This window comes from Corylus avellana, chromosome 1 (assembly GCF_965113065.1).
Source record: "Corylus avellana chromosome 1, dhCorAvel1.hap1.2, whole genome shotgun sequence".
Lineage (NCBI taxonomy): Eukaryota > Viridiplantae > Streptophyta > Magnoliopsida > Fagales > Betulaceae > Corylus > Corylus avellana.
This window is the reverse complement of record NC_142490.1, coordinates 15,225,044-15,249,364: the sequence shown is the minus strand read 5'-3', so window position 1 is coordinate 15,249,364 and position 24,321 is coordinate 15,225,044. Positions and strand designations below refer to the sequence as shown.

Genomic DNA, 24,321 nt, shown 5'->3' with positions numbered 1-24,321 from the left:
CAGGTCCAATTGTTGCTTGCAAAACGTTTTCTTTGAGAACACAAACAGGAATTTTAACAAACATCTCCACTTCCTTTGCCTTTGGTGCGCTTCCCTTTATTTTCCCTACCCAATAAGAAAAAAACCCTCATCCACCCTCCATTTTCCTTCCTTCCAATTATTACCAAATAGACACTTGACGAAATCTAGGGTTATGGATGAGACTAAACCTTGATCGTGTGCTGAAACCATGCTATTAGGCAGATTAGTGTATAGTACTCGTATGAAAAGATGCTATGTTAAAAAAAATATATATTGTATCCACATTTAAGAACAAAAATGAATGTATAGTTTGACTGGCTACTTTCTGCAATTTTTTATCAGCTCCTAGGCCGTATAGCTGCTACACGAGACATCCTTGAAAGGAGGAATTATGCCAGCTTCTTCATCCACATCTGAATCAGGAGCAGAACCATTCCTCCCACCACTTCTATTGTTTCGATTAACATTGGGGGACATATAGATCAGATGCCTTCTCCATCTTCAACTACTGCAACATGTGGAAACAAGAAGAACAAGATAATTACTTGAAAATTGCCACCCATTCCAAAACTACTTTGGCACAAGATAATTACTTCTCCCTTACTAAAAAGTGAAAATAAAATAAATATGGTTCCCACAACTTAATCTGCCCCTCTTGAAGGAACTTGCCGTGGTAAAGCAGTTCAATCAGATGGCCACAGTTACAGAGTGGATGCAAAAAATTGGAGGCAACAAGCTTAAGATTATGTGCTTGCTCCTAGGCAATAACCCTTTAAACATTGAAAAATGTCCACAATGAGGTTCCTCACAAGGACAGATATCATATTTTTACGATGGCCATCTGTAAAATGGTTATTGCATACTCTCCCCAAATGTTTAGGAAAGTTTCAACATATCTAAGAATAAGACGTAAAGGTAAAGAGCATAAATACTAATCAACCTAAAACATGATAAGAATAGCTGAGAATATCGACCTTTACTGCTCTATCTGGGAGACTCTCAGAAGAAATTTGAGATGCACGAGTATCCCTGACCTTCAAGTAGTTATACATGACAACACCACAGAGAGCTGCAGAAAGACAGAATTATAGTAGACATTAAATATCAATTTGGAAGTTTTAAGTTAAAACTAATGACCGACCAATATTTTACCTATCGCATAACCAATTATATTGAGCCCAGTAATCACAGACTCGGGAAATAGAACCGTTGAAAGGGCAATGAGAATCCAGTCTTTCAAAACTCCGGCAACACGGATAGTTACAGCTCCGGTTCTACCAATTACTAAGAAGATCGAGAAGTTCAAAGCCAGAGCACATAGTGCATTTGAGAAGAATATCCAGAAATTGAATTGAATCTGTGAGACATTCATTACAGGCTTCTCCAGAAAATACCAAGGAACAAACAAAAAGACAAAGCTGCACAGGACACAGGATGAGAATGAGTAATTCAGCCAAACAGCATAAAAATCATAATTATACCCTCAGAGTGCATATCAATTGATTTATCTGGAATCATATCTGCAATAATTTTAGTTTTCTTTTCCAACACTCCCCAAGATGTTATTTTCCAGAATGTAGTTGCTGGATTGGCTTTCCTCTAAGTTCAAATAAAAAACTACGCATAGAGCACTTTTAAAAGTTATTTAAAGACCTACAAATATAATGATACAAATGAGTGATTTAAGTTCAAGGAACCGAAAGAGCCAAAGGAATGCCAAGAATGACATAAAGTAGTTAGGAGCGGCATGTGTCAAGGATGTAATAAAGATTAAAGCAGATTGCTTTAAGAAAAACTGAGTTGCAAAAGAGGATTCATGAATTCCCCAATTAGTCGGGGTTTGAGGCCTAGTAGTGCCGTGTTATTCCAGAACCACCAGAGAAGTACCATTGATGCCTGAATCAACATGTCAAACTCAAAAATAGAACAATAATTTAAAGGTTCCAAATGTGTGAGAACAAGATACCTGCATGGTGCTATGTAATATAAGCTGGTGATAGGATTTAGAGTTAATCCCTTCTTCTGTAGAAGAACTTGTGTTAAGACCAGCCTGAGAGCTTCACCAAACATTCCCATGACCTGATAAGCTGTACCCAGCACATTAAAATGAATTTCCCCATATGAGGAAACGACGACTCCAACACTGACCAGCACCATGTTCAAGAACACATCATACTTTAATTTGTCAGTGCCACAGACAACTGCAGTGAGGAATGTAGCCACTGGCACTGTGAAAAAATAAAAAATAAAAAATAAATGTTTAGCCATTTAGTATTTTCCAAGGCATACCAACGACATACAAATAAACAGAATATTAGCATACTCAGGGCTTTAAGCATCTGGATGAAGGCCACAGAAATGTACAGATAAGCCGTGTTGCCAAACCTGTATAGACACAGGAAATGCATTAAAGATTTGGAATATAAAACTTAACATGTGAAAAGCAATGTGAAAGCCACGACATTGTGGATATGGAAATCACGAGCTTCAGATTAGGAGCATTAATCTTGAGAAATCTACATTATGGTGCAAAAGCAACTATTCGAATCAAGAACACATTAAGGGATCAAAAGTAAGTAAGAAAACTGCTAAAATCTTAACAGGAACGTATCCAAGAGGCTTACTAGTGATCATATTCACTTGTCTTCAAGTAAGAAAAAAAATATGTAGATTATAAAGCAGTTGATAGTTAGCGTGTAGCCCATTAAATTCTACATTGAATGTAGATTTTAGTAATAGCATGGAAAGAAGATACATGTCCCACCCCGCAATAGAAAAAGAGCGAAGGATCTCTTTCACAAACCAAATAAGTTCAAGCAAGCATTAATCCCAACTAAATTGGGGTTAATGATGATGAATCCAGAAGTTCTTTTCCAATAAAAAGTGCTAATATCTACCAACTAAAATTGATAAAAGTCCATATTATCCCAAGCCTTTCTGCATAGCGATAGTTGGGACAAGCTCAGGTGAGTGTTTAATTTCAAAGTTATACATAGAACAACAGTAAAATAACAGGCTAACATGCTACAATTTATTTCTTCTTGTCTAAACCCAGGTAAAATAAATTGCAAAATGCCTCAAGATAGGCTCCTGGAATTTTCCCCAGATATATCAGGTAATAACATGTACATACATTTATGTTGCATAGCAGGAAATTTTACCCAGCCTTTACTTAAGATGGACAACAATAATTGGATTCAAACTAGAAGTTTAAATTCTACAATATAAGTTACTTACCATAAACTAGCTGCGAAGAAGGCACTTATAGGAATGACACAAGTTGCATATCTGCAAAGCCAGGAAAGTTACCAAAGGGCAGAAAGTTTTGACGTTGGAAAAAATCAAAGTGCATGTAACAAGCTTACATTTTGAATGTCATTTTAATAGGAGAAACAACCTGCACCAATTTAAGAAATCAAAATGTTTGACCACTGCAGAGTAAAAAACATTGCAGGAAAGAAAAGGTATACCAAGGCAGAGAGAACAAATCAAAGATGGGAGAAGAAAGTGAAAGAAAAAGAGGGATGAGACGTAATCAAAGAAAAACATATCAGAAAGTTAGAGCAGTTATCAATCATCATTTATCCCCTCATAGACCCTTCTTAAAATTTATATCTTTTAGGTGGGGCAGGATCAATGTTTTCATTTAGTACATCTGTATACCTATCTTCCTTTTTCATGTCGTAGAAAAATCATTTCTTCTCATAGCTATAGGCAAACTCTTCATAGGATCTCAATCTAATTTTAAACTGACGAGAAGAAAAGAAAAGAATTAAAAATAAAGGATCTACAAAGGAAGAAAGACATAAGCCAGTACTCGAGCCAACTCCACTCAACCAAGTCTTAATCCCATCTATTGGGGTTGGAAAAATGTTTTGAGACTTAGTTTATAGCATCCTTGATACATTGAGGTCAGCTCACAAGAACTTGTGCAAGTATTGTACTCTTGTATGCTAAATCTTTTTTTTGATAAGTACTCTTGTATACTAAATCTTCCAATCTAAGGATTAAGAATCTATATAAGTTTTAGTTGTAAAAATCATAAGATGTGCAATGATTCTGAATGCAGTAAGATGGGAATGAAATCAAGAGAGCACATATCACATTCTTGTTGCCACCCATTAAAGCTATAGTTGTTTCAGTGACTCCAGCGTCCATTAGCCTACTCAGGGTGAGTCTGTCACAAAAAAATTTTCAATGGATTTTTTTTTTCCCAAACGCCCTTTTTATCAAAAAAAAAATAATAATAATGACCGATAGTAGCAAACCCAGTGAAGGGAAGATAGAAGAAAGTGACGGCATCACAAGATCAAAAACGGTCCTACCTTGAAAACTCGAATGAGAAAGAATGCAACTGCACCAGAAAATCCCATATGAATCATGGTGAGGGTTATCGGATATGGAAAATTGAAGTACTTTGTTGAAAGGACCCACTGCAGATGAATGAAAATCAGGCAACATTCATTATTTAATCTTTCAGATGGAAATCAGGATTAAAGTATAAAAGACACCAAAAGGAGCTGAAAAATATCCGTGGTTCAGGTGACAGATTATACTGTGAACGGCTTACCTTGTTGTACAAAATAACCCCTGATGAAAGCAATATGTAGACTAGGAGATAAATATAAGTCAGCAAATGCTGCCTGCTTATCATTGTCTCTGGTAGACGAGTCCTACAAAAGCCCTTCAACAAACAACCACTTGCTTGCCAAGCATCATCAATGAATACAAGCTTTTCAAACAAAAAATTAGGGTAAGGAACACGTAATCCCCAATAAAAGTGGTCCAATTCTCCCGTTTAATCAGAGATTTTCCCTGTTCACCAATGATTATCAACATGCCTTTTATTAATACAAATGCAAAGTCACTGAGATTTCGAATTCATATCACTAAAACTACCATACATAGATCGCCATTATATCACACAGTCCAGCACGAATGGCAAGCCTAGAAAACACTTCCCCAAAAAAATTATATTAAAAGCAAGCCAGCTCACAAAAACACTTCATTTCAATTTTTTTTTTTAATCAAACGCAAACCAAGCAACACGATTAGTAACAAAGCATTTTCTCTTCCTTGAGTTACACATATTTCTGTACAACTACAATACAGATCTTGGCAGCGCTTTCAGCAAACCAATTTTCAACTAAAAACACTAAACAATACAGATGCATTTCAGCAACTCAGATCATATGCTAATCAAGAATAGATATCAGTCGCAGTACTAATAAATTGCTAATTATTCGCCAAAATTAGAAAACATTTACTAAACACAGGTTTTTTGTCCTAAATTTCTCACAATTACATTGACAAACAATTCATTTTTTTTTGTGAAACTAAAAGCATGGAAACTGAACGGAAACAAATAGAAATGTGATTTACTCACGCAGTGAGAAGTGCGAATCTGATTTGAAAGAGACAATGGCGGACTTCACAGAGATAGAGATGGGGAGTGAGCCAGAGAGATCCGTAGAGACAAGAAAATCGCGCCCTTAATTAGCGTGTTTCTTTTATAGACCTGGTGGAGGAAGACGACGTCGTGTCTGTAAATCTAGATATTCCAAAAACGTCGCCGTCGCCAGTGGCCATGTTTGACATTAGTAACTAGCGGTAAGCTTTTGGTCAAGTCCACCTAACACACACCACTAAGCTCACAAGACATAGGCTAAAAATAAATTAATGAATTATTGATACTTCAGTGCTTGAAGGGGTTTTATAAAAATCTTAATTAAGATAACTGCTTGTTATGAACACTTTTTTGGTTGGTTTGATAAAATTTTGAGATATATATGTTTTGGATTTTGGGTTTTGAAAAAAAAATATATATATGGTAAAAATTGAGATTTATAGTTTGTTTTAAAAAGTGTGTTAATGTGGCATCGATGATGGCCACATGTGAAAACTCGTTTAGAAAACTCATACTTGAGAAGAGTTTTAACTTCTTTTTTTTAAAAAAAAAAAATTTAAAAAGGTGGGAAGGGGCGACCAGTGTAGTTTTCCCCCTTGGGCGTTACCATCGGGGTTCCCACTCGCTGTGGAATGTCCGGTTTGAGCCATAGCTACTGCCTAGGAAGGCGAACCCATCACCACAACCCCACAAAGGTGTGAGCCAGTAGAGCCCTTTCAAAGTAGCATCTGGTTTACGCATCTACTACCGCAAGTAGATTCGAAAACGCGACCACTAGGATGAAAAGAATTCTTCTTCCAACTCAACTACCACCCTTGTGGTGAGTTTTAACATTTGAAAATCAAAAATAGTTTTCCAAAATTTTGCCAAACAATTTTTTTCAAAAATTTTAAGATACTTTTGTAGAAGACGCATGTGAAAATAGAAATTTATTTATTTTTCAAGATAAGCATTAGCATAGCCTAACTTGATTTATAAAGTGAGAGGCTAACTGCAAATGCAAAATCAAACACATTCTTTTCGATTTGGATCAAGAATGAAAATGTAACCCTTGTTTCATTGGCTTAGAAGAAAAAAAATGCAAAATCAATCAAGTTGAACTCCTTGGATCATAGATTATTATTCTGTGTATGGTTGATGTGGATAGAAAGAACTAACCTAATTGGAGCACAAAGATGATAGGTTGTATTTCGTTGGGAGTTGACGTGATTAAACAAGAAATGAATTGATGGTTTTTTTAAACGATTGATGAATTAAGGAGGAACAAATTATACTATTTATTAGGGACACGAATTTCTTCTAAAGAGGCTTCAAAGACTGTCATGTATCATTTGAACATGTAAAAAGAACATGCTTTTTTAATAGTTTTATTAAACAAGCATGTATTTCTCATATGCTACTAAAAATACGCATAACTATTGTATAGATCCGTCCGCTATATATGGGGATACACAAAAATGGGGTTGAGGGGTCACGGGAATGCAGTAAGAGAAGTTTCTGGTTGCAGCCCATTTTGCCGTATTGTCAGCACAGAATTTGACACTTTCTGTTTATCTTCCAAACTTCCTAATCAGAAGAGTTGGGGTAGAGGATAGGGTGTAGGAAATGGTGGAGATCTTCCAATCAGAGATGAGACCCTACGATAGAGTCTCCTTCGATGATAAACTTCTTCAGGTGCAAAGAGACAGCCATCCAACTTTATTTGCCGAGTGGGACTATCTATTCGTCAGCTTAAGTTTTCCTTGGCCACAGGCTTTCGTTCTAAAGAGCAACCCCCACTTGAGTGCACTCCCAGAACAATTTAGCAAACCTCTTATGGCGATCATTTTAGGGTAAAGGAAAGAAGCCAAAACTGAGTAATTCAGATGGGAGGAAAAGCAGCCCACAAATTATGAACAATTCAAGTGTAAATAATGAAAGCATATGTCAACCTTGTTCAAACAATTTACCACCACTTTCTAAAACAATCCCTTTGTTATATTTGCATTACTCACATGAGTGTACAAATGCACAAACTCACAGAGAGAGTGAGAGAGAAGTTTACAAGCTTGGTGTTTCGCCGGCGTGTCCAGACCGGGCATTTAACAGTGGCTGGAGGGCTTTGACTACAATGCTCATGTTTGGCCGGAAGTCAGCTTCATATTGCACACACAAGGCAGCAACAGCAGCCATCTGCAAATCAAGACAAGCAAAGGACTTGTTATATTAGATGTTTTGGGGTCAAAAAATGATTTGAAGTGATAGATATTTTGAGGCCTTATTAGTCTAGTTCTAATAGATGCAGTCACGCAGGCCAGGTGGGAATTAAGTTTCTTACACTATTATATTATTTTTTTGTTTTTTTGCCTTTTAATTTTATTTATACTGTGTCTCTTTTTGTTAATAAATTTTTCTAGGGCTAAGACTTTACAAATCTTTTTTACTCATATTCTGATTCCACCCCTCTTCAGCCACCAAGAACTCTATCAAACGAATGAAAAGAATAGAAGTTTTACTCTATCTAACCACATGTGATAGCTCCTGTTATGAGTTCTACCTTACATGAAAAGGGGAAGAAGACTCCTCCCCCAAACAACAAACCCATTTAAAAAAGAAAAGAAAAAAAGTGGTATTTAACAGTCAAAAAGGAGTCGGAGCAAGTACCTTTGCAACAGCCTTAGGAGGATACTCTCCATTAAGTCTTGTATCAATACACTGCCTAACCTTGTCTTCACTAAGTTTTGGTGTAGCCTAACACATGTCAAAACCATCCTGTAATCAGCTTGGTTGCATGGACAACATATTTTTATGTCTAAAATGCTTGAAAACAAAGAAGAGGTGCTGGATGTAAGAAAAGAGTAACACAATTTAGTACCCATGTAACTAAACTCTGCTGCCCACGTGGTAATGTATGATCAACAGGCTTTCGCCCTGTCAAAAGTTCAAGAAGGACAACACCGAAGCTGTATACATCACTCTTAGCATTCAACTGTCCGGTCATTGCATACCTGCCAACCACAAATAAAGAATGACAAATGTATGGTGCTCAAGGAATGCAGTCTCACATCATGCTTTAAATATTGGAATACTTCACTGGCTCAAGCTGATACCCAGTTTAATTGCCAGAAAGGCAAGTAAAAGACTTGTAACCTTTTTGAAGTCTGATTGGCATTGGCAAAAATGCCAAGTATTTATTTCATGTCAGAAAATATCTAAGCAGCCAAAAGAATCATTAATTGATTTACATAAGGCAATGCATATCATTGTCATTCAGTGAAATCTTTGGCAGCAAATTTCATGTCATTAAGTAGATTAGCTTCCCTCGTGATCTTATATCATACTCCATACAAAAAATGAATGGATATTAGATAAAACAAACATGATGCATCCATAAATTGCTTACTCAGGTGCATGATAACCAAAGGTTCCAAGAACACGAGTGGAATGAAGACGTGCAGCCATATCAGGAGCTTGATTTGACAAATCAAAATCCGCAATCTTAGCAACATCATCATCAAAGATTAGTACATTGCTAGACTTGATGTCCCTATGGATGATGTGAGGATTGGCCTTTTCATGCAAGTACTCAAGCCCTTTTGCGGCCCCCACAGCAATTTTTACTCGTTGTGCCCATGACAGAACAGGACCAGGTTGTGCTCCTTTAACACCCTTTCTCCCTGCATAAAAATTGAATAATAAGTAGAAACACCAACACAACTCTAAAACTGTGAATATAGCAGCTCCCAATTATAATATATGAACCAAGATAATGCAGCTAAAAACAATAAACATATCATTAGGCTTTCAGCCTTTTACAGTTGCAGCTCAATATTACATACCATGTAGAATATCATGAAGAGATCCATTAGACGCAAACTCATAGGCAAGAATACGGGAGTTCCCATCAACACAGTAACCAAGCAATTGAACAAAATTGTCATGCTTCAGCCTTGATACCATAGAAACCTGTTAATCAAACATTAATTGTCATGTAAAGCTTAACTTATTTCATTTACTCGGGAAAAATAGTAAGTTACGGTTGCCAAAACCTGGGCTAAAAATTCCTCGTCAGGTTGTTTGCTAGCATCTAACTTCTTGATTGCAGCAGGCTGCCCACTTTTAAGAACCCCATGATATACCCTTCCGTATGAGCCCTCTCCAATCAAAGTATTTGTCCCAAAGTTATCTGTAACTTCTTTTAGTTCATCCACTGGTATAGCAGGAACTTCAATGGGCTGAACTTTCACAGCTTGTGCACCCTTCGGTGCAGTTTCTGATGTATGATAGCCACCATCATTTCCTACAGGATAGGATTCAAGTCAGATTACAGTAATAAAAACAGTAACTGAATAAACACACACAGAACATAAAAGGAAAATTCCAAAAAGAAAAAGAAAAAAACAAGATAGTGTTGGTGCGTTCAGATTACAGTAATAAAAACAGTAACCGAATAAACACACACAGAATATAAAATAAAAATACCAAAAAGAAAAAGAAAAAACACAACATAGAGTTGGTATGTGAACGCTACATCTGTGTGTGTGTCAAGTGAAAATGGATATAAGCATCAAAAACTCATACAGCTTAATCCAAGCCTCCAACCAACCTGGCCAGTGGATTTTAGAAACTACTTTGATCTAAATGTTGATTATATAGATGTAAAACAGTCATACATTACATATTTACTTAAATTAATTCAGTCATGATGCAACAGCTCTAGCTTGGCCCACTGAATTACCTGCTGAACTTTTCACCACGTATGGACCTCCACTGTCAGCAGCTTTACGGACATCATCTTCTTCACAACAACCAAAGCAGCTCATGATTCTTTTCCTCAAGAATACTCCTGTCTGATGAAAAAGTATCATTTCAAATAAACAAAGCAGCAATTCTAACTTTTATGCATAAAATATATAGGAGGTGAAAAGATAGAGCAGACCAGCTAAGTGCTTCATGAGAAGCTGATCAGCACACAAAAGAACCATTTCAAAAAGGAAAAAGAAACAAAGAAATCAAAATCTAAAATTTTCTACGTTCACTTCCTTCATCTTTTTAATTAAGTGATTCATTAAAAAATAAATGCGCAAAAAAAATTGGGCTTCCTGCATTTTTTCAGGCACATCAGTGCCAGTCGCCATTTCAGGTCAGACTCCCCATTATCCTATGACATACAACTCTCTCTATGAGAAAATTTATCATTTGCAAGAGGAAGCAGTGACAACAGATGAACCATTCGAACCTATGTGAAGCTGAATGAGAAGCAAGAAAGACATGTAACAAATCTAAGTAGCTGGGATTCTAGGATCCATTGAGCTAAATCAAACCAAGTTGTGCAAAAACAACATTTAAGAACGGGAAATGCTAGGTGTTTTTCTAGTGTTCTCCTGATATCCTCCCAACTATGATGTGGCTTTTAAAATCATCATTGAATTTAAGATTATCATTATTGACTTTTAATCTATTGGTGATTTTAAAAGCTACATCACAGTTGGGAGGACACTAAGAGAACACTAAAAGAACACCTAGAATTTCCCTTTAAGAACTATCTTCCCAATGTTAGAATATATGAAAAGATTTGATTATATTCAAATCTGAATGTAATGAGTAATGCTAAAGACCATCTTTTTATCCCCCTAAAGTTGATGTGGCTTTCAAAATCACCATTAAATTTTAGATGAATCATATTTGGATTTTGATCCAATGGTAATTTTGAAAGCCACATCAACTTTAGGAGGATAAAAAGATGGTCCCTAGCATTACTCGAATGTAATTGATTTCAGATTTGATTATAATCTCCTACATTGTAGGTAATTAGATTTGATTATAATCTCCTACATTTTAGGTAATCAGATTTGCTTGTATTCACTTTTGATTTGATATTTATCTCCACCTACCATACTTGTATTATCTTCACCTACCCAAATTCTCCTATAACATCAAAAAATAAGAGTAAGCCAATTGGATACGACGACTACTTCACTTATTAGATTAGTATTAGCCGTAACCATTTGGGCTAATACCGAACCACCCTTAAATTCTTTTGTGCTTATTTTCTATTTCTTGCTCAACGGTTGAAGAACCTTCTGTATGAGCTCATTGTCATCATCCTCGCCGTATCAATTTCTTTTTCTTCGAAGTGGGTACGATCCTCTTCTTTTTGCTTTTGTTGTTGTTGTTGCTTTTTCAGGGGATCGGTTGCCTTGATGGAATTTTGACTGGAGGCTTCGCTTCCTGCCATTGCTGGGGGCTGGTAGAGTAACAATTGTGTCTCAAAGAGATATGGGACTAGTGATCTTATTGAGACTTCTCGTTAACCAATGTTACAATATAATTGGCTACGCTCTTAGCATTCCCAATCAAACCAAACTAATCTGTGCCCATGGATGACAAAACTTATTTAATACACACTTTATTTTCTATCTATAACAAACAATCTGGTGAAATCTTTTGCAAGGGCAACACCTCAAAATTCCAAGCGTATACAATCTTTCTGACCCCATAATTGTAACACCACCTCAGTAGCAAAATCATATTCCCATCTCCGCTCAAATTGGCTCGTGTTTAAACATATGAAATCCCACAAGAGTTCATGCGTTACACAAGCTCATAAACAACTCTACAACGAAATTCCTTTGACCAAACCCAAACATAGCATGCATGCAAGCACATTACAACAACGTTCCTTAATGTATTTCTTGGCACAGCAATTCTGAGTAACACAAAACGCACAAATATCTAGTGATATTTACCCAACTTCTCATTCATACCAATTCAACACAAACCATATCAACCTTAAAATTTGACAACACAGCCACCTCCTCAGTCCCGCATGGTTACTCTTAACTCCAGAATTTAGTCAGAAAAAGAAAATCTTCTGCACATTACGGTTCAAATAATTTCACTTTTGCATCACTATTTTAAATTTTCACCGAGTTTATATCATCCAATCAATCCACTTCCAGCTATCATACACACAGATTCGGCAGATCAAAACCAATCACCACCAAAAATCAGAGCTAAACAAATATAAACAAAAAAGCAAATACGGCGAAACTCGTAAAAGAAAAATACAGATCAATTACAGGCTTACATAACAGAAGTAACATTGCGTTTCTTACTCAGAATTTCTTCATCCACCAAATTCAAACTCAAAATCACTAACAAACTGACTAGGAAAACAAAGAGAAACTGAAAAATTCGGAGAGTTACAGAGACGGATCGGTACCTGAAATCAGAGATGAGGCAAGAGCTCTGTGTGCGTGAGAGATCTGAGCTCCGAAGCCGGCGAAGGGGTGCGCAGGATATGCGGAGATGAGTGCGCAGGATAAAGCACCTCAGATTGCTCGGCCTAGTCTAGCTTTCAGACCTTTCTCTTCGACTCTAAAAACATTGACTCCAATTTGTACGTATTATTGCAGGGATTTTTGCTAATACAAACACTTAAATACTGCTTAATTAATTAATTAATTTTATTTTCTATTTTTTAAATTTGTTTAAGAGTGTTGGTTCTTCTTGGTCTGAGAAAGCTAGCCAGACTTGACCGCTCAAACAATTAAGTTGAATTTTGCAAGAAATTTCTGGGCACGTGTCGGGGGCTGACTGGTTTGAAATTGAGAGGTTTGCAGATTTTTCTGATTACTAAATGCCATGCTAATTGTTAAGTAATCAGTCTACCTCACACTTATGACACCAGGGGTTAAACAGTAAAATCACGTCTAACAGTTTCCATAAAACCGACTCTATTCGGTAATATTGTTTAAAAATATAAAATAAAAAAAATACTCTTTAAAAAATTGAACAAATGAGTACTTTGTACATTTTTTTAATTAATAATTAGTCCTTTCTTTTAAAAAAAAAATAAAAAATAGAGCGAGATTAAAATAAAAATAATGTAATGCTACTATTGAGATGTGATTAGTGAATTGCGGATTCCTCGTGTGAGCTGATGAGGTTGAAAAAGTGTTGAATTAGTAATGATTTGATTAATCAAGTTGAATGCAGAAAGTCAATACTCTTCAAAGGGCGTTTGTCGATTCATCATCAACCATTTTGAAAAAATTCCAACTCTTAATCATTATATCTTTTCTAACACTCTTCTTTTTACCAAGTAATAAGATTCAACAAGTGAACCAAAAAAAAAAAAAAGTGAAAGATTAAATTGAAATAAACGGTTAATTACATGAGTGATGATAGAGAGAACACGGGCGTGCATCACGCCTGTGTTTTTTAATATTTTTTAAAATATATATATATATATATATATATATATATATATATATATATAAAATTAAAATATTAAAAAATATATTATTTTATATTAAAAAATACGGGTGTGCATCATGCCCGTGTTCTCTCTATCATCACTCTAATTACATAGATAAGTTTAAATTTTAAATATTTATTTTCATACTATATTAAATTCTCACTCACGGATCAGTAATTATTGTGGCATTATTTTTTTACTATGAAACATCATTATCTCTAAATTTTGAGATATGTCTTTAGTTTCCTTTTGTACAAAAGTGGATTTAAAATTAAAATCATTTGGATTTCCAACAATTTTTCTGTCCAAATCAACAATTTTTCTATCCAAATCACTAGCAATTCAGATAATAAATGTAAGTGAGCTTATATGAAATTCACTGTCTAAACACGTAAATACGTTGTTTGACATGTGCTCGATCGGACAAGTAAGTTTCGTAGAAACTCTTTTATTTTTACTATTGGAATTACTAGCAATTCAAATAACAAAATTATTAAAAAAATTTATCGGCTCCAGTTAGATTTATGGTGGATAGGGATTGTTCAACTAACATATACTGCAGTTTTTTGTCCTGTTATACGACAATATCTTGATTAAGAAATTAGTATTTTGTAATTTGCAATTATACCGCATGTGAGATGTCATGCGTTATGTATGTTCACATTAATGTAGAATCGTTATTGCAATAATTGGCCTTTTGTGAATCAAACATTTCCCATTTCTCTTTTATGTAATTTTTTTTTTTTTTTCGGTGGGACCAAAGAAACAGTTGAGAATATTTGCATGATAAATTTGTAATTATTATTATTATTATTATTTTTGTCTAAACTAGGTTAGAGGGTTGGAGAAATTTTCAACTCAGTTTATTATACCATTTATTCAAAATGGATGTAATTCTCGTGTGCATTTTTTTTTAAGAGTAAAAAGGTAATAAGGTCTAGTAGCCATTGAATATATTTGTTTGCCAATGACATCTAAGGGTTAGTAAACTTTGCCACATCAGCTTAATAGGATATTTGTGACATTATTGTGTGTAGCATTACTCTTTTATCCCACAATATTGATGTGTAAGTTTCAACCAATCCTTAATTTTATTTTATTTTTTTTAAAAAAAAGACTAATCTAATAATTGGTTGAAACTAACACTTCAGCATTTTGTAATAGTGTAAAATAAAAATATAGTTTATATCATTACTCTTTTTTACTAGGACTGATTCAAGAATTGGTTAAGACTGCCATGTTAGTATTGTAAAATAATTATATACGTTTTAATTGTCTGACATTGAGATATAAACATAAAGCAAGAGAGAGGGGGAGGGGTTTCTCCCCCTCCCCCCCTCCTCTCTTTCCTTGATTTGTTCCCCCCTCCCTTCCCCATTTTCCTTCCCCCCTCTCTTCCCCGATCTGTGTTTCTTTTCTTTTTTGTGTTTGTTTTTGGATTACGCTTTCTTTTCCCTGTTGTTGTTCTTTGTTTGCTTGTTTATTTTTTCTTCCTAGGTGTTTGTTTTGGCACACTTTGTGGGTGCCGCTCATGGGGGATTCACTCAAACTTCCCCCAATTTCTTTGAGTGCGTCGCCGATCTCTTCCGCGCTAGCTTTGCCGTTTATTGTCTTCTGCTGGGTCTTTTCACACGTCCCCACCGCGATGTGCTTCCAACGCCTTCTACGCATCGGTTTCCGGCAAGCACGTGATCGACTTTTCTTCCGGCTGCTGTCATCCGCCTAGTGTGCTCCTATTTTTAAATTTTTAGTTGTATTGCTTTGTTTTTTCCTGTATTTTTCTTGTTTTTATTGCTGCTTGTAATAAGGCCATGTCCTCTTTCTTGATCTCCTCGATGTTATTTTGGTCCAGATCCCTGGGGTTGTGGATGTGAACAATATCCTGACTTTCGGGTTCAAGAGGATGTGTGTCGGCATGAAGTCTTTTTGATCCTAGGATCGAGGAATAAGAGCTACCTATGCATTAGTTTGTATTTGTCTAACGCAGATATGTTATTCCAACTGAAAATTAGTTATAAGTTAGCGGATGTTTGGCGTCTTTGATGTGTAATCTTTTAGTTACGACTTTGATCTTTTAGCTTCGGATAGGATCTTTCAGAACGTTATATTCTGTGATTGTAAGAGTTTTAATGCTCTTGATTTTTCTATTAATGAGATAAGAATGATTTTCCTTCAAAAAAAAAAAAAAAAAAAAAGTATTGTAAAATAATTATAACATAAAATATGATTTCTAACTATACTCTTTTTCAAAATCACATGCATTTTGACTACATATCAATTTTTTTATTTTTTATTTTTGGGTCCTATGCTGCCATGCACATAAAAAAATCATGAGTGGCTACAGAATAAAAAAAAAAATTGAGAAAATTGAAGATCTGCTACTCTTGGTGGGATTCGTGGGCTCATGTGCCCACCCATAGCCCACTCTTACAATAATCAAAAAGGGAAAAGGAAAAGAAATCAAATGCCGGCGCACTGAATTGCTAGTGATTTGGCGGAAGTCCATCTTTCATCATCTCTTCCACGCTTTCCAGCTCAGAGAACTTGCACGGCAGCTTATCCTACACTCACAAGCCTATCCTACGCATGATCAACAACCATGCTTGACACATATCCAGGAACAAGGGCAATGAAACTCCTTGCTACAGAGGATGATCCAATATCCACATCAATCTGCATAATAGGAATTTGGGCAGTCATTTTTACATTCAGAACAAGCAGAGAGTTTTGAAGCTTGCATTCCAACCAATTAACAAATTTGAAATAAAACTTTCATGTGACATACATTGCTTACCCTATTTATGATGTTATTGAGATAAATCACTAAAAGGCTTTCTTCAGGTGGCACGCATTGCTTACCCTAGAATCCAAACGCCAACCTTTATCCTGTCTGCAACAAATCCACTTCCAAAGTTCCATGTGCCCCAACAAACAAAGAAACATCATGGGCCAGAGAATTATGAACTATGACTAGAAATTTTCCAAAACCTTCTTCAGCAAAGTTTCACATTTCACATTAAATATTCCATGTACTGTTTAAAATCGCAAAAATAAAAAATAAAAAGTTGAGAGAGAATAATTTGGCATTGGAAGTACATGTGCTCAGAGAGTTTCTTCAAAATTGCGCGGGTCAAAGAACTGGGCGAAAGATCACTCCCTTAGCCATGGTGCTTGAGCTGGTGTCCACCGACATGGTTCATCTTCTTTGAACCAGAGAGCTGCAGAGAAGCAAGTTATGTGTGTGTGAGAGAGAGAGAGAGTTATGTCCATCAAGCATTACTTGATTACCAATCTCAGCTCAAAACAATAACACGAAAAGTAGCTATTATAGACACAAAAAGGAGTCTAGCAGAGCTGACTGTTATGCCTGAACTTTGGTTCTTGTATGGGTCTATATGACACACACAAGCACACACATACCACACGTACGTGCCCAGGCACACACATGCACATACATCTATATGTGCATGTCTGTAGTCTACTAGTTATCTGATTTATTATAGTTTTGACCATAATGTGCATCTGAATTGGGATTAAGAACTCAAGAAAAGATCACATTTAACCATATGACGATATTACCTATTTCACGCTTGCCATTCTCAGGGCTGTCACTCCCATGAATCACATTCCTGCGAAAAAAATTTCATCATAAGACCTTGTCTGTAGACAAGTAATTCGCTCTCAAGAAATAAACAACTTTTTCCAACCCACTGTGATTAAATTACACAAACTAGTGAAACACCAGAAGAGATTAAAGGCCCTAACCTTCCTGTTTGAACAGCAAGGTCCCCTCTTATTGTGCCAGGGTCAGCTTGAAGAGGATCTGTAGACCCTATAAGCTTACGTGCCGACGAAACAACACCAACACCCTCCCAAGCCTTCAAAAATAACAGCATAATCATTTTTTCGCAACTTAATACTTGCAAATATCTCGTGCTCATTATTTACAATGTAGATGTGTTAGGGACAGGGAAGAAAGAGTAAATCGCACCATGCACACAACTGGACCTGAAGTGATGTACTCAATCAGCTTAGGGAAGAAAGACTTTGCCTTGAGATCCTTATAATGCTCCTGTAACCATTAACAATGCACATGATATGCATAATAATTTAAGCATCCCAAAGACGATGTAAAAATCAATGCTCAAGTAACCATCAACCATACATCCAATCAACCCCAACTATAACAAGAGATATGAAGTTGGTCAATAACATTGCTGTGCTGTTAAATGTCCAGAAAACATGGAAACATCCTGTCATATTACTTCAAGTTCATTACATCACCTACAACTTTCTCCTTAATTAAAATGGGAGCAACATGTTCTGTTATCCTCATATGCAGGACTTCTTCAATTATTTTACATCACAACTGCTGAATGCCTTTAGTTTATTTCAATCCAGACAATGTAAACTCATGCAGAAAACACTTCAATTCACAATAATGAAATGGAAATACTGATTTGGGGCTTCTCCGAGCAAAATAAGTAAGTACAAGTATCAATACTACAACAAACCTCTGCCAATTCTTTTGGACATTGGAAGAGCTTCAAGCCAGTCAGTTTAAATCCCTTCTTCTCAAACCTTGAAATAATCTCTCCAACCTACAACAACTCAACCCAAGAAGACAAATTCAGACCAGAGAGACAATTAAAATAATCACTTATCCAAGATAAAAGCTAAATACACGACAGCGAAGAAAGCCAAGAAAAAGGGTTTCCAGGAAATTATAAAATTCCCTTAATCAGGACAAGCAATTAGGCTAAAAGCCTCAATCTATTAGAGGTATAATGTAAAAATCTTAAAACTTTTTCTCCATGCTCTCTCAGCAACTAAACATTACATAAGAGTTTCAAAATGGCAAACAAATTAGAGTAAAGCTTACAAGTCCCCGTTGAACACCGTCTGGTTTCACCATTATATAAGTCTCTTCAACTTCTTCCTGCACACACAATGACACGCACAAAATGAAGTGAAAATTTTCAAATGGGGTTCTAGTACACTTTGCAAATACTGAATAAAATAGGAGAAAGCTAAATTGGATTTCTGTACTTTGAGGCAAAAGTCAAAAAGAGAGAGGGAAAGAAGCAAACCATTGAAGCAACCAAGTGGGGAAGGAAGATACGGGTTTTACGGGAGAGGGTGGTTTTGGTATGGGGACTAGATGGGGAATATGAGAAAAGATGGGATTTTGAGTGGAATGCAGCTAAGTGGTGGTCGTGGTGGATGGTGCGTAGCATAGGCTTGTGAGTGTAGGATAAGCTGCAAATTCTATGAGCTGGTAAGCGCGGAAGAGATGATGAAAGACATGGACTTCCGCCAAACACTGCCTTAGCTTCCATTCTTTCTTTCCTCTCTCTCGCTAAGTCCTCTAGTGAGCCTCCTGTTTGATCAAAAAGTATCATTTCAAATAAACAAAGCAGCAATTCTAACTTTTATGAATAAGATATATAGGAGGTGAAAAGACAGAACAGACCAGCCAAGCGCTTCATGAGAAGCTGGTCAGCATACAAAAGAACCATTTCAAAAAGGGAAAAGAAACAAAGAAATAGCAATCTTAAATTTTCTTCATTCACTTCCTTCATCTTTTTAAACGAGTAAGTAATTCATTAAAAATAAATGCGCAAAAAGACATTGGGCTTCCTGCATTTTTGAGGCACATCAGTGCCAGTCCCCATTTCAGGTCAGAGTACTCCCCCATTATCCTATGACATACAGCTCTCTCTATAAGAAAACTTGTCATTTGCAAGAGGAAGAAGTGACAATAGATGAACCATATGAACCTATGTGAAGCTAAATGAGAAGGAAGAAATATATGTAACAAGTCTATGTAGCTGGGATTATAGGATCTATTGAGCTAAATCAATCCGAGTTGTGCAAAAACAACATATAAAAAGTATCTTCCCAAGACTAAAAGTGATCTTATTAAGACTTCTCGTTAACCAATGTTACAATATAATTGGCTACACTCTTAGCATTTCCAATAAAAACAAACTAATCGTTGCCCATGGATGACAACACTTATTTCATAAACACTTTATTTTCTATCTATCACAAACAATATGGTGAAATCTTTTGCAAGGGCATGCAAATAACAACTCAAAATTCCATGCGTATACAATCATTGTGATCCCATAATTGCAATACCACCTCAGTACCGAAATCGTATTCCGACCTCCGTGCAAATTAACTCATGTTCAAACATGTGAAATTCCGCTAGAGTTAATGCAAAACACATGCTCATAAACAACTCTACAACGAAATTCCTTTAACCAAACCCAAACTTAGCATGCATGTAAGCACATTACAACAACGTTCCTTATATTCTCGGCACGACAATTCTGAGTAACACAAAATGCACAAATATCTAGTGATATTTACTCAACTTCCCATTCATATCAATTCAATACAAACCATATCCACCTTAAAATTTGACAACACAGCCACCTCCTCAATCCCACATGGTTACTTCAACTCTAGAATTTAATCAGAAAACGAAAATCATTTGCACATTACGGTTCAAATCATTTCACTTTTTGCATCACTATTTTAAATTTTCACCGAGTTATATATCATCCAATCAATCCACTTGCAGCTATCATACACAGGTCAGCAGACCAAAACCAATCACCACCAAAAATCAGAGCTAAACAAATATGAACAAAAAGCAAATACAGCGAAACTAGTAAAAGAAAAATGCAGATCAATTACAGGCTTACATAAAAGAACTAACATTGCGTTTCTTACTCAGAATTTCTTCATCCACCAAATTCAAAGTCAAAATCACTCACAAACGACAAACTGAAATTCGGAGAGTTACGGAGACTCATCGGTACCTGAAATCAGAGATAGAGAAAGTGCTCTGTGTGCGCTTGAAATCAGTGTGTGTGTGAGGTCTGAGGTCCGAAACCGGCGAAGAGTGCGCAGGATACGCGGAGATGAGTGCGCAAGATAAAGCGCTCAGCCTTATCTTTCCGACCCTCGTAATCAATTGACTCCAATTTGAACGTCATATCATATTATGCACCCTCCAATTAAGAAATGACATCTCAACTAGAATTTTTTAACCAAAAAAAAAAAAAAAGTAAAGTACACTTATCCCCTTAAATTATCACTCTAATTACAATTTACCCTCCAAATTATCAATTGCGACAATTTACCTCTTAAATTATCAAAACAATGACAATGTACCCCCCTACTTTTAATAAAATGACGAAATTATTCTTACTAAAATAAAAACAAAATACTAAATTTTTTTTTTTGGCAAAATTTTAAGAATATTTTTGTCTTGTTGAAAATTATATAGGGGTAATTTCGTCACTTTATTAGTATTGGGGTACATTGTCATTGTTTTGGTAGTTTATGAGATAAATTGTCGTAATTAATAGCTTATGGAGTAGATTGTCATTGAGGTGGTAGTTTGAGAAGGTTAAGTGGACTTTACCCTAAAAAAAAAATAGCTTGTTTGAGAAACACTTTTTTTTTTCTTTCTCAAGTCAATTCGATCAACTCTTTTATGATTTTAATTTTAGGTAAACATGTCAACTCAACTCAAAAAATTTCAACTTAATTTCAAAAATTTCCACTCAAATAAAAAGTATCATTAATAAAAATTCAAAAAATTTAAATCGTTGTTGGTGGTGGCCAGGCCACCCCTATGAACCACCCCAAATTTTTTTCTATTTTCTTTTTGTTTTTTGTAATTTTTTTTTAAAAAAAAATTAATTATATTTATTATTATTATATTTTATATTCTTTAAACCATCCAAACATAATCTCAACTCTTTTTTATTCTCGATATTCATAATTCTGAAAAAAAAAAAGTTGAGAAGAATACACCAAATAATTTATATTCTTTTGACAAAATACTCATTAATAAAAACACTGGATCCATCATCTTGGTTGATTTTTTAGATTCTAGTGTTGAAGGTTCAGAAATGGATGGAAGTTTGGTGATGAGTGGTGGACATTGAGTTAAAATTAATTGAAAAGTTTATGAGATTGATTTGAATTAAAAATACGGTATTTTTATCTTCATTATATTTGGTATTTTTACCTAATATGTCAAATTCCTAACATCCCAATAGAAGGGGCTCTCATATATAAAAGTTGACGTCTTCCTTAGAGAAGGCTTAAAATTGAACAGGGCATTAAAATCACATTTGTCCTAGAAGCTTAATTTAATAGGAATAGATGAATTTAATAATTCAAAATTTATATTCTAACAATAAAGACACGAGAATTACGCGGTTTGGTGTATGACCTACGTTCACGTAGGTGTTAAAGCCTTATATGTTGTATATTATTCTATTTATAGAGCTTTAAAAGATGTTTCGCATAAATTAAGGTAATTAAATTCTTTAATTTAGTATAACCAAATCATAACCGACTTTAATCCTTATCAACGACCATGCTAATATTGCTTACTGATTATTCTTGTCAGCTGCCCCTTCCTTAATAGCGATTATAAATAACTGGGGATTCCAACACATTAATTACAACAACTCCATCGCCATCTTCTTCATCAAAGCAGGCGCTTCTTTGACAGTGAAACAGAGAGAAAATGGAAGGACTCTATGTATTCACTGGTTTTATATTAATGTTTATGTGTATATTCACCACAAAATTTAGAGTAGCATTGGCTGATGATTGGCAACAAGCCCATTCAACTTTTTATGGCGGTAGTGATGCTTCAGGAACGATGGGTAAGTGCTTTTCTTACAGTACTAGAAATTGTTAATTTCCACGTACAACATGCATGCATATATATATATATATATATATATATATATATATATATATATATATCAAGTGTTTTTGGTTGTCTTTAACAGGGGGTGCCTGTGGCTATGGAGACCTCTATACCGATGGCTATGGCATAAAAACAGCAGCTCTGAGCACAGCTTTGTTCAAAAATGGGAAAGCATGTGGTGGGTGCTATCAAATCGTGTGTGATGCGGAGCAGGATCCAGAATGGTGCCACAAGGGTACTTCTATTACAATCACGGCTACAAACTATTGCCCTCCAAACTATGATCTCCCTAGTGACAATGGCGGTTGGTGCAATCCTCCTCGACCACACTTTGACATGTCTCAACCTGCATTTGAGAAAATCGCCATTTACAGGGCTGGGATTGTACCTGTACACTATAGGAAGTATGTTTTATATATACATATATATAATCTGGTTGCTCTTTCTATGTTGACTTTGTTTTTGATCATTCCTATATATATATATATATGACATAAATTTGATTGATTTCACCAGGGTTAAATGCAAGAGCAGTGGAGGGATTAGATTTACCATCAACGGCAATGATGGCTTCGAACTAGTGCTCATATCCAACGTAGGGGGAGCTGGAGATATCTCTCAAGTTTGGATCAAAGGATCCAAATCCGATGAATGGGAAGCCATGACAAGAAATTGGGGTGTCAACTGGCAGAGCCTAAAGTATCTTAATGGTCAGGGCTTGTCCTTTAAAGTCCAAACCAGCGACGGACAAACCCGCACGGCTAATGATGTGGTGTCTTCTAATTGGCAGTTTGGCCAGTCCTTCTCCAGCGATGTTCAATTCTAAATCATTCATACAAAATTTTCATCACGCGTCCTCGGTCTTGGATTTTCTGCCCTGACTGATGTGACAATACCAATTAATCTACTATTATGATTTTTATAGTTACTTTTCTATATTATTTTGGAGTTGTAGCTCAGCCCAACAAGTTAGGCAAAATATGTAATTAAAAAGCATTGACTAAATAAAATACAGTCATATATATTCATAACTCTCAAGTTGCTACCTTTATATTTTTCAACCGCTAATTAAAGAATCAACAAATTAAGAAATTCATAAGAGTTATATTATTATTCTTATTGTTATTTCAATTAACTTTTATCCTGCATTAAGGCAAGACATTGAGCATCTTCTAAATTATAAAACACTTTTTTAAAAAAAAAGAGTAATGGTAAAAAAATAATCCAACATCATTATTTAAAAAAATATATATATTCAAATGATTGATTATGACTGTCATATATATCAATATTGATAGATTTAAGCCTTTGAGATAACTAGTAATTTAACATGGTATCAAAGCCAAAGGTCCTGTAATTGAACCTTAACTCCGTCAAATCACCCCTATTTAAATTAAATATTCAACGTGTTGTGTCTCACTTATTAAAAGGGAGCTCACAAGTACGTGAGAGAGAGTGTTAAATTAATGATTAAGTGATTAAATTTACTTATTCCTATCAGCTTAAACTTTTGGGATAACTGGTAATTTAACAGGTTATAGAATAAAAATTAACATTTCTAAAAAATAAAACACAAAATATTTTCCAAAAGAGATTAATATTATATTTTTTAAGGGAAGAAGTTGTTTATGTACAATTTTTTTTTTTTTTTTTTTTTTTTTTTTTTTTTAGATATGGACTAACTAATTAAGTTGTATTATTAGATATGGACAAAGGTTTTTATTTTTTTGTAAAAAAAAAATTAATTAATTGAAGAATGTTCTTCAAATTTAATTTATTAAATAGACATAATCTAAGATTCTAGGTTAAGAAATTAGTATTTTGTAATTTGCAATAATACATATAATGTCAGACGACATGTTCATAGGAATCATATAGTCCAAACCACATAAGATTTCGAGC

The 24,321-nt window shown here is 35.2% G+C and overlaps 4 protein-coding genes across 9 annotated transcripts; 1 reads left to right on the top strand and 3 right to left on the bottom strand.

Moving 5' to 3' along the window:
- Nucleotides 1-235: 235 nt before the first annotated feature.
- On the bottom strand, nucleotides 236-5,517 carry LOC132172472 (putative sugar phosphate/phosphate translocator At1g48230). Its single transcript, XM_059583987.2, has 10 exons — nucleotides 5,408-5,517; nucleotides 4,592-4,836; nucleotides 4,347-4,454; nucleotides 3,387-3,418; nucleotides 3,259-3,309; nucleotides 2,345-2,406; nucleotides 1,988-2,249; nucleotides 1,174-1,439; nucleotides 996-1,090; nucleotides 236-529 (listed from the first exon to the last, which is right to left on the bottom strand). Exons 2-10 carry the CDS (start codon nucleotides 4,673-4,675, stop codon nucleotides 527-529), a joined length of 963 nt encoding a protein of 320 aa, XP_059439970.1. The 5' UTR covers nucleotides 4,676-4,836; nucleotides 5,408-5,517; the 3' UTR covers nucleotides 236-526.
- A 1,753-nt stretch (nucleotides 5,518-7,270) lies between these two features.
- LOC132172786 (protein CYTOSOLIC ABA RECEPTOR KINASE 2) lies at nucleotides 7,271-12,884 on the bottom strand. The gene is made up of 8 exons (XM_059584356.2): nucleotides 12,633-12,884; nucleotides 10,146-10,257; nucleotides 9,457-9,707; nucleotides 9,247-9,373; nucleotides 8,811-9,084; nucleotides 8,283-8,415; nucleotides 8,072-8,158; nucleotides 7,271-7,600 (listed from the first exon to the last, which is right to left on the bottom strand). The coding sequence occupies exons 2-8, from the start codon at nucleotides 10,228-10,230 to the stop codon at nucleotides 7,469-7,471; spliced, it is 1,089 nt and encodes a 362-aa protein (XP_059440339.1). The 5' UTR covers nucleotides 10,231-10,257; nucleotides 12,633-12,884; the 3' UTR covers nucleotides 7,271-7,468.
- A 575-nt stretch (nucleotides 12,885-13,459) lies between these two features.
- LOC132170482 (putative expansin-A17) lies at nucleotides 13,460-23,245 on the top strand. 2 transcript variants are annotated; one of them, XM_088517739.1, is made up of 4 exons: nucleotides 13,460-13,514; nucleotides 22,301-22,372; nucleotides 22,502-22,823; nucleotides 22,936-23,245. In XM_088517739.1, exons 2-4 carry the CDS (start codon nucleotides 22,369-22,371, stop codon nucleotides 23,243-23,245), a joined length of 636 nt encoding a protein of 211 aa, XP_088373865.1. In that variant the 5' UTR covers nucleotides 13,460-13,514; nucleotides 22,301-22,368. The 2 variants fall into 2 exon arrangements, with proteins under 2 accessions (XP_088373865.1, XP_059437456.1); XM_059581473.2 differs by lacking the exon at nucleotides 13,460-13,514 and having other exon boundaries at nucleotides 22,231-22,372.
- On the bottom strand, nucleotides 15,946-20,657 carry LOC132172769 (nucleoside diphosphate kinase 2, chloroplastic-like). 5 transcript variants are annotated; one of them, XR_009439183.2, is made up of 10 exons: nucleotides 20,504-20,657; nucleotides 18,761-19,050; nucleotides 18,553-18,609; nucleotides 18,185-18,271; nucleotides 17,662-17,742; nucleotides 17,436-17,548; nucleotides 17,250-17,299; nucleotides 16,767-16,888; nucleotides 16,465-16,574; nucleotides 15,946-16,343 (listed from the first exon to the last, which is right to left on the bottom strand). XR_009439183.2 is itself a non-coding variant. In XM_088517746.1 (8 exons), exons 2-8 carry the CDS (start codon nucleotides 19,007-19,009, stop codon nucleotides 16,821-16,823), a joined length of 705 nt encoding a protein of 234 aa, XP_088373872.1. In that variant the 5' UTR covers nucleotides 19,010-19,050; nucleotides 20,387-20,657; the 3' UTR covers nucleotides 16,628-16,820. The 5 variants fall into 5 exon arrangements, 4 of the variants coding, with proteins under 4 accessions (XP_088373872.1, XP_059440323.1, XP_059440322.1 ...); XM_088517746.1 differs by lacking the exons at nucleotides 15,946-16,343; nucleotides 16,465-16,574 and having other exon boundaries at nucleotides 16,628-16,888; nucleotides 20,387-20,657; XM_059584340.2 differs by lacking the exons at nucleotides 15,946-16,343; nucleotides 16,465-16,574 and having other exon boundaries at nucleotides 16,628-16,888; nucleotides 20,401-20,657.
- Nucleotides 23,246-24,321: the final 1,076 nt, after the last annotated feature.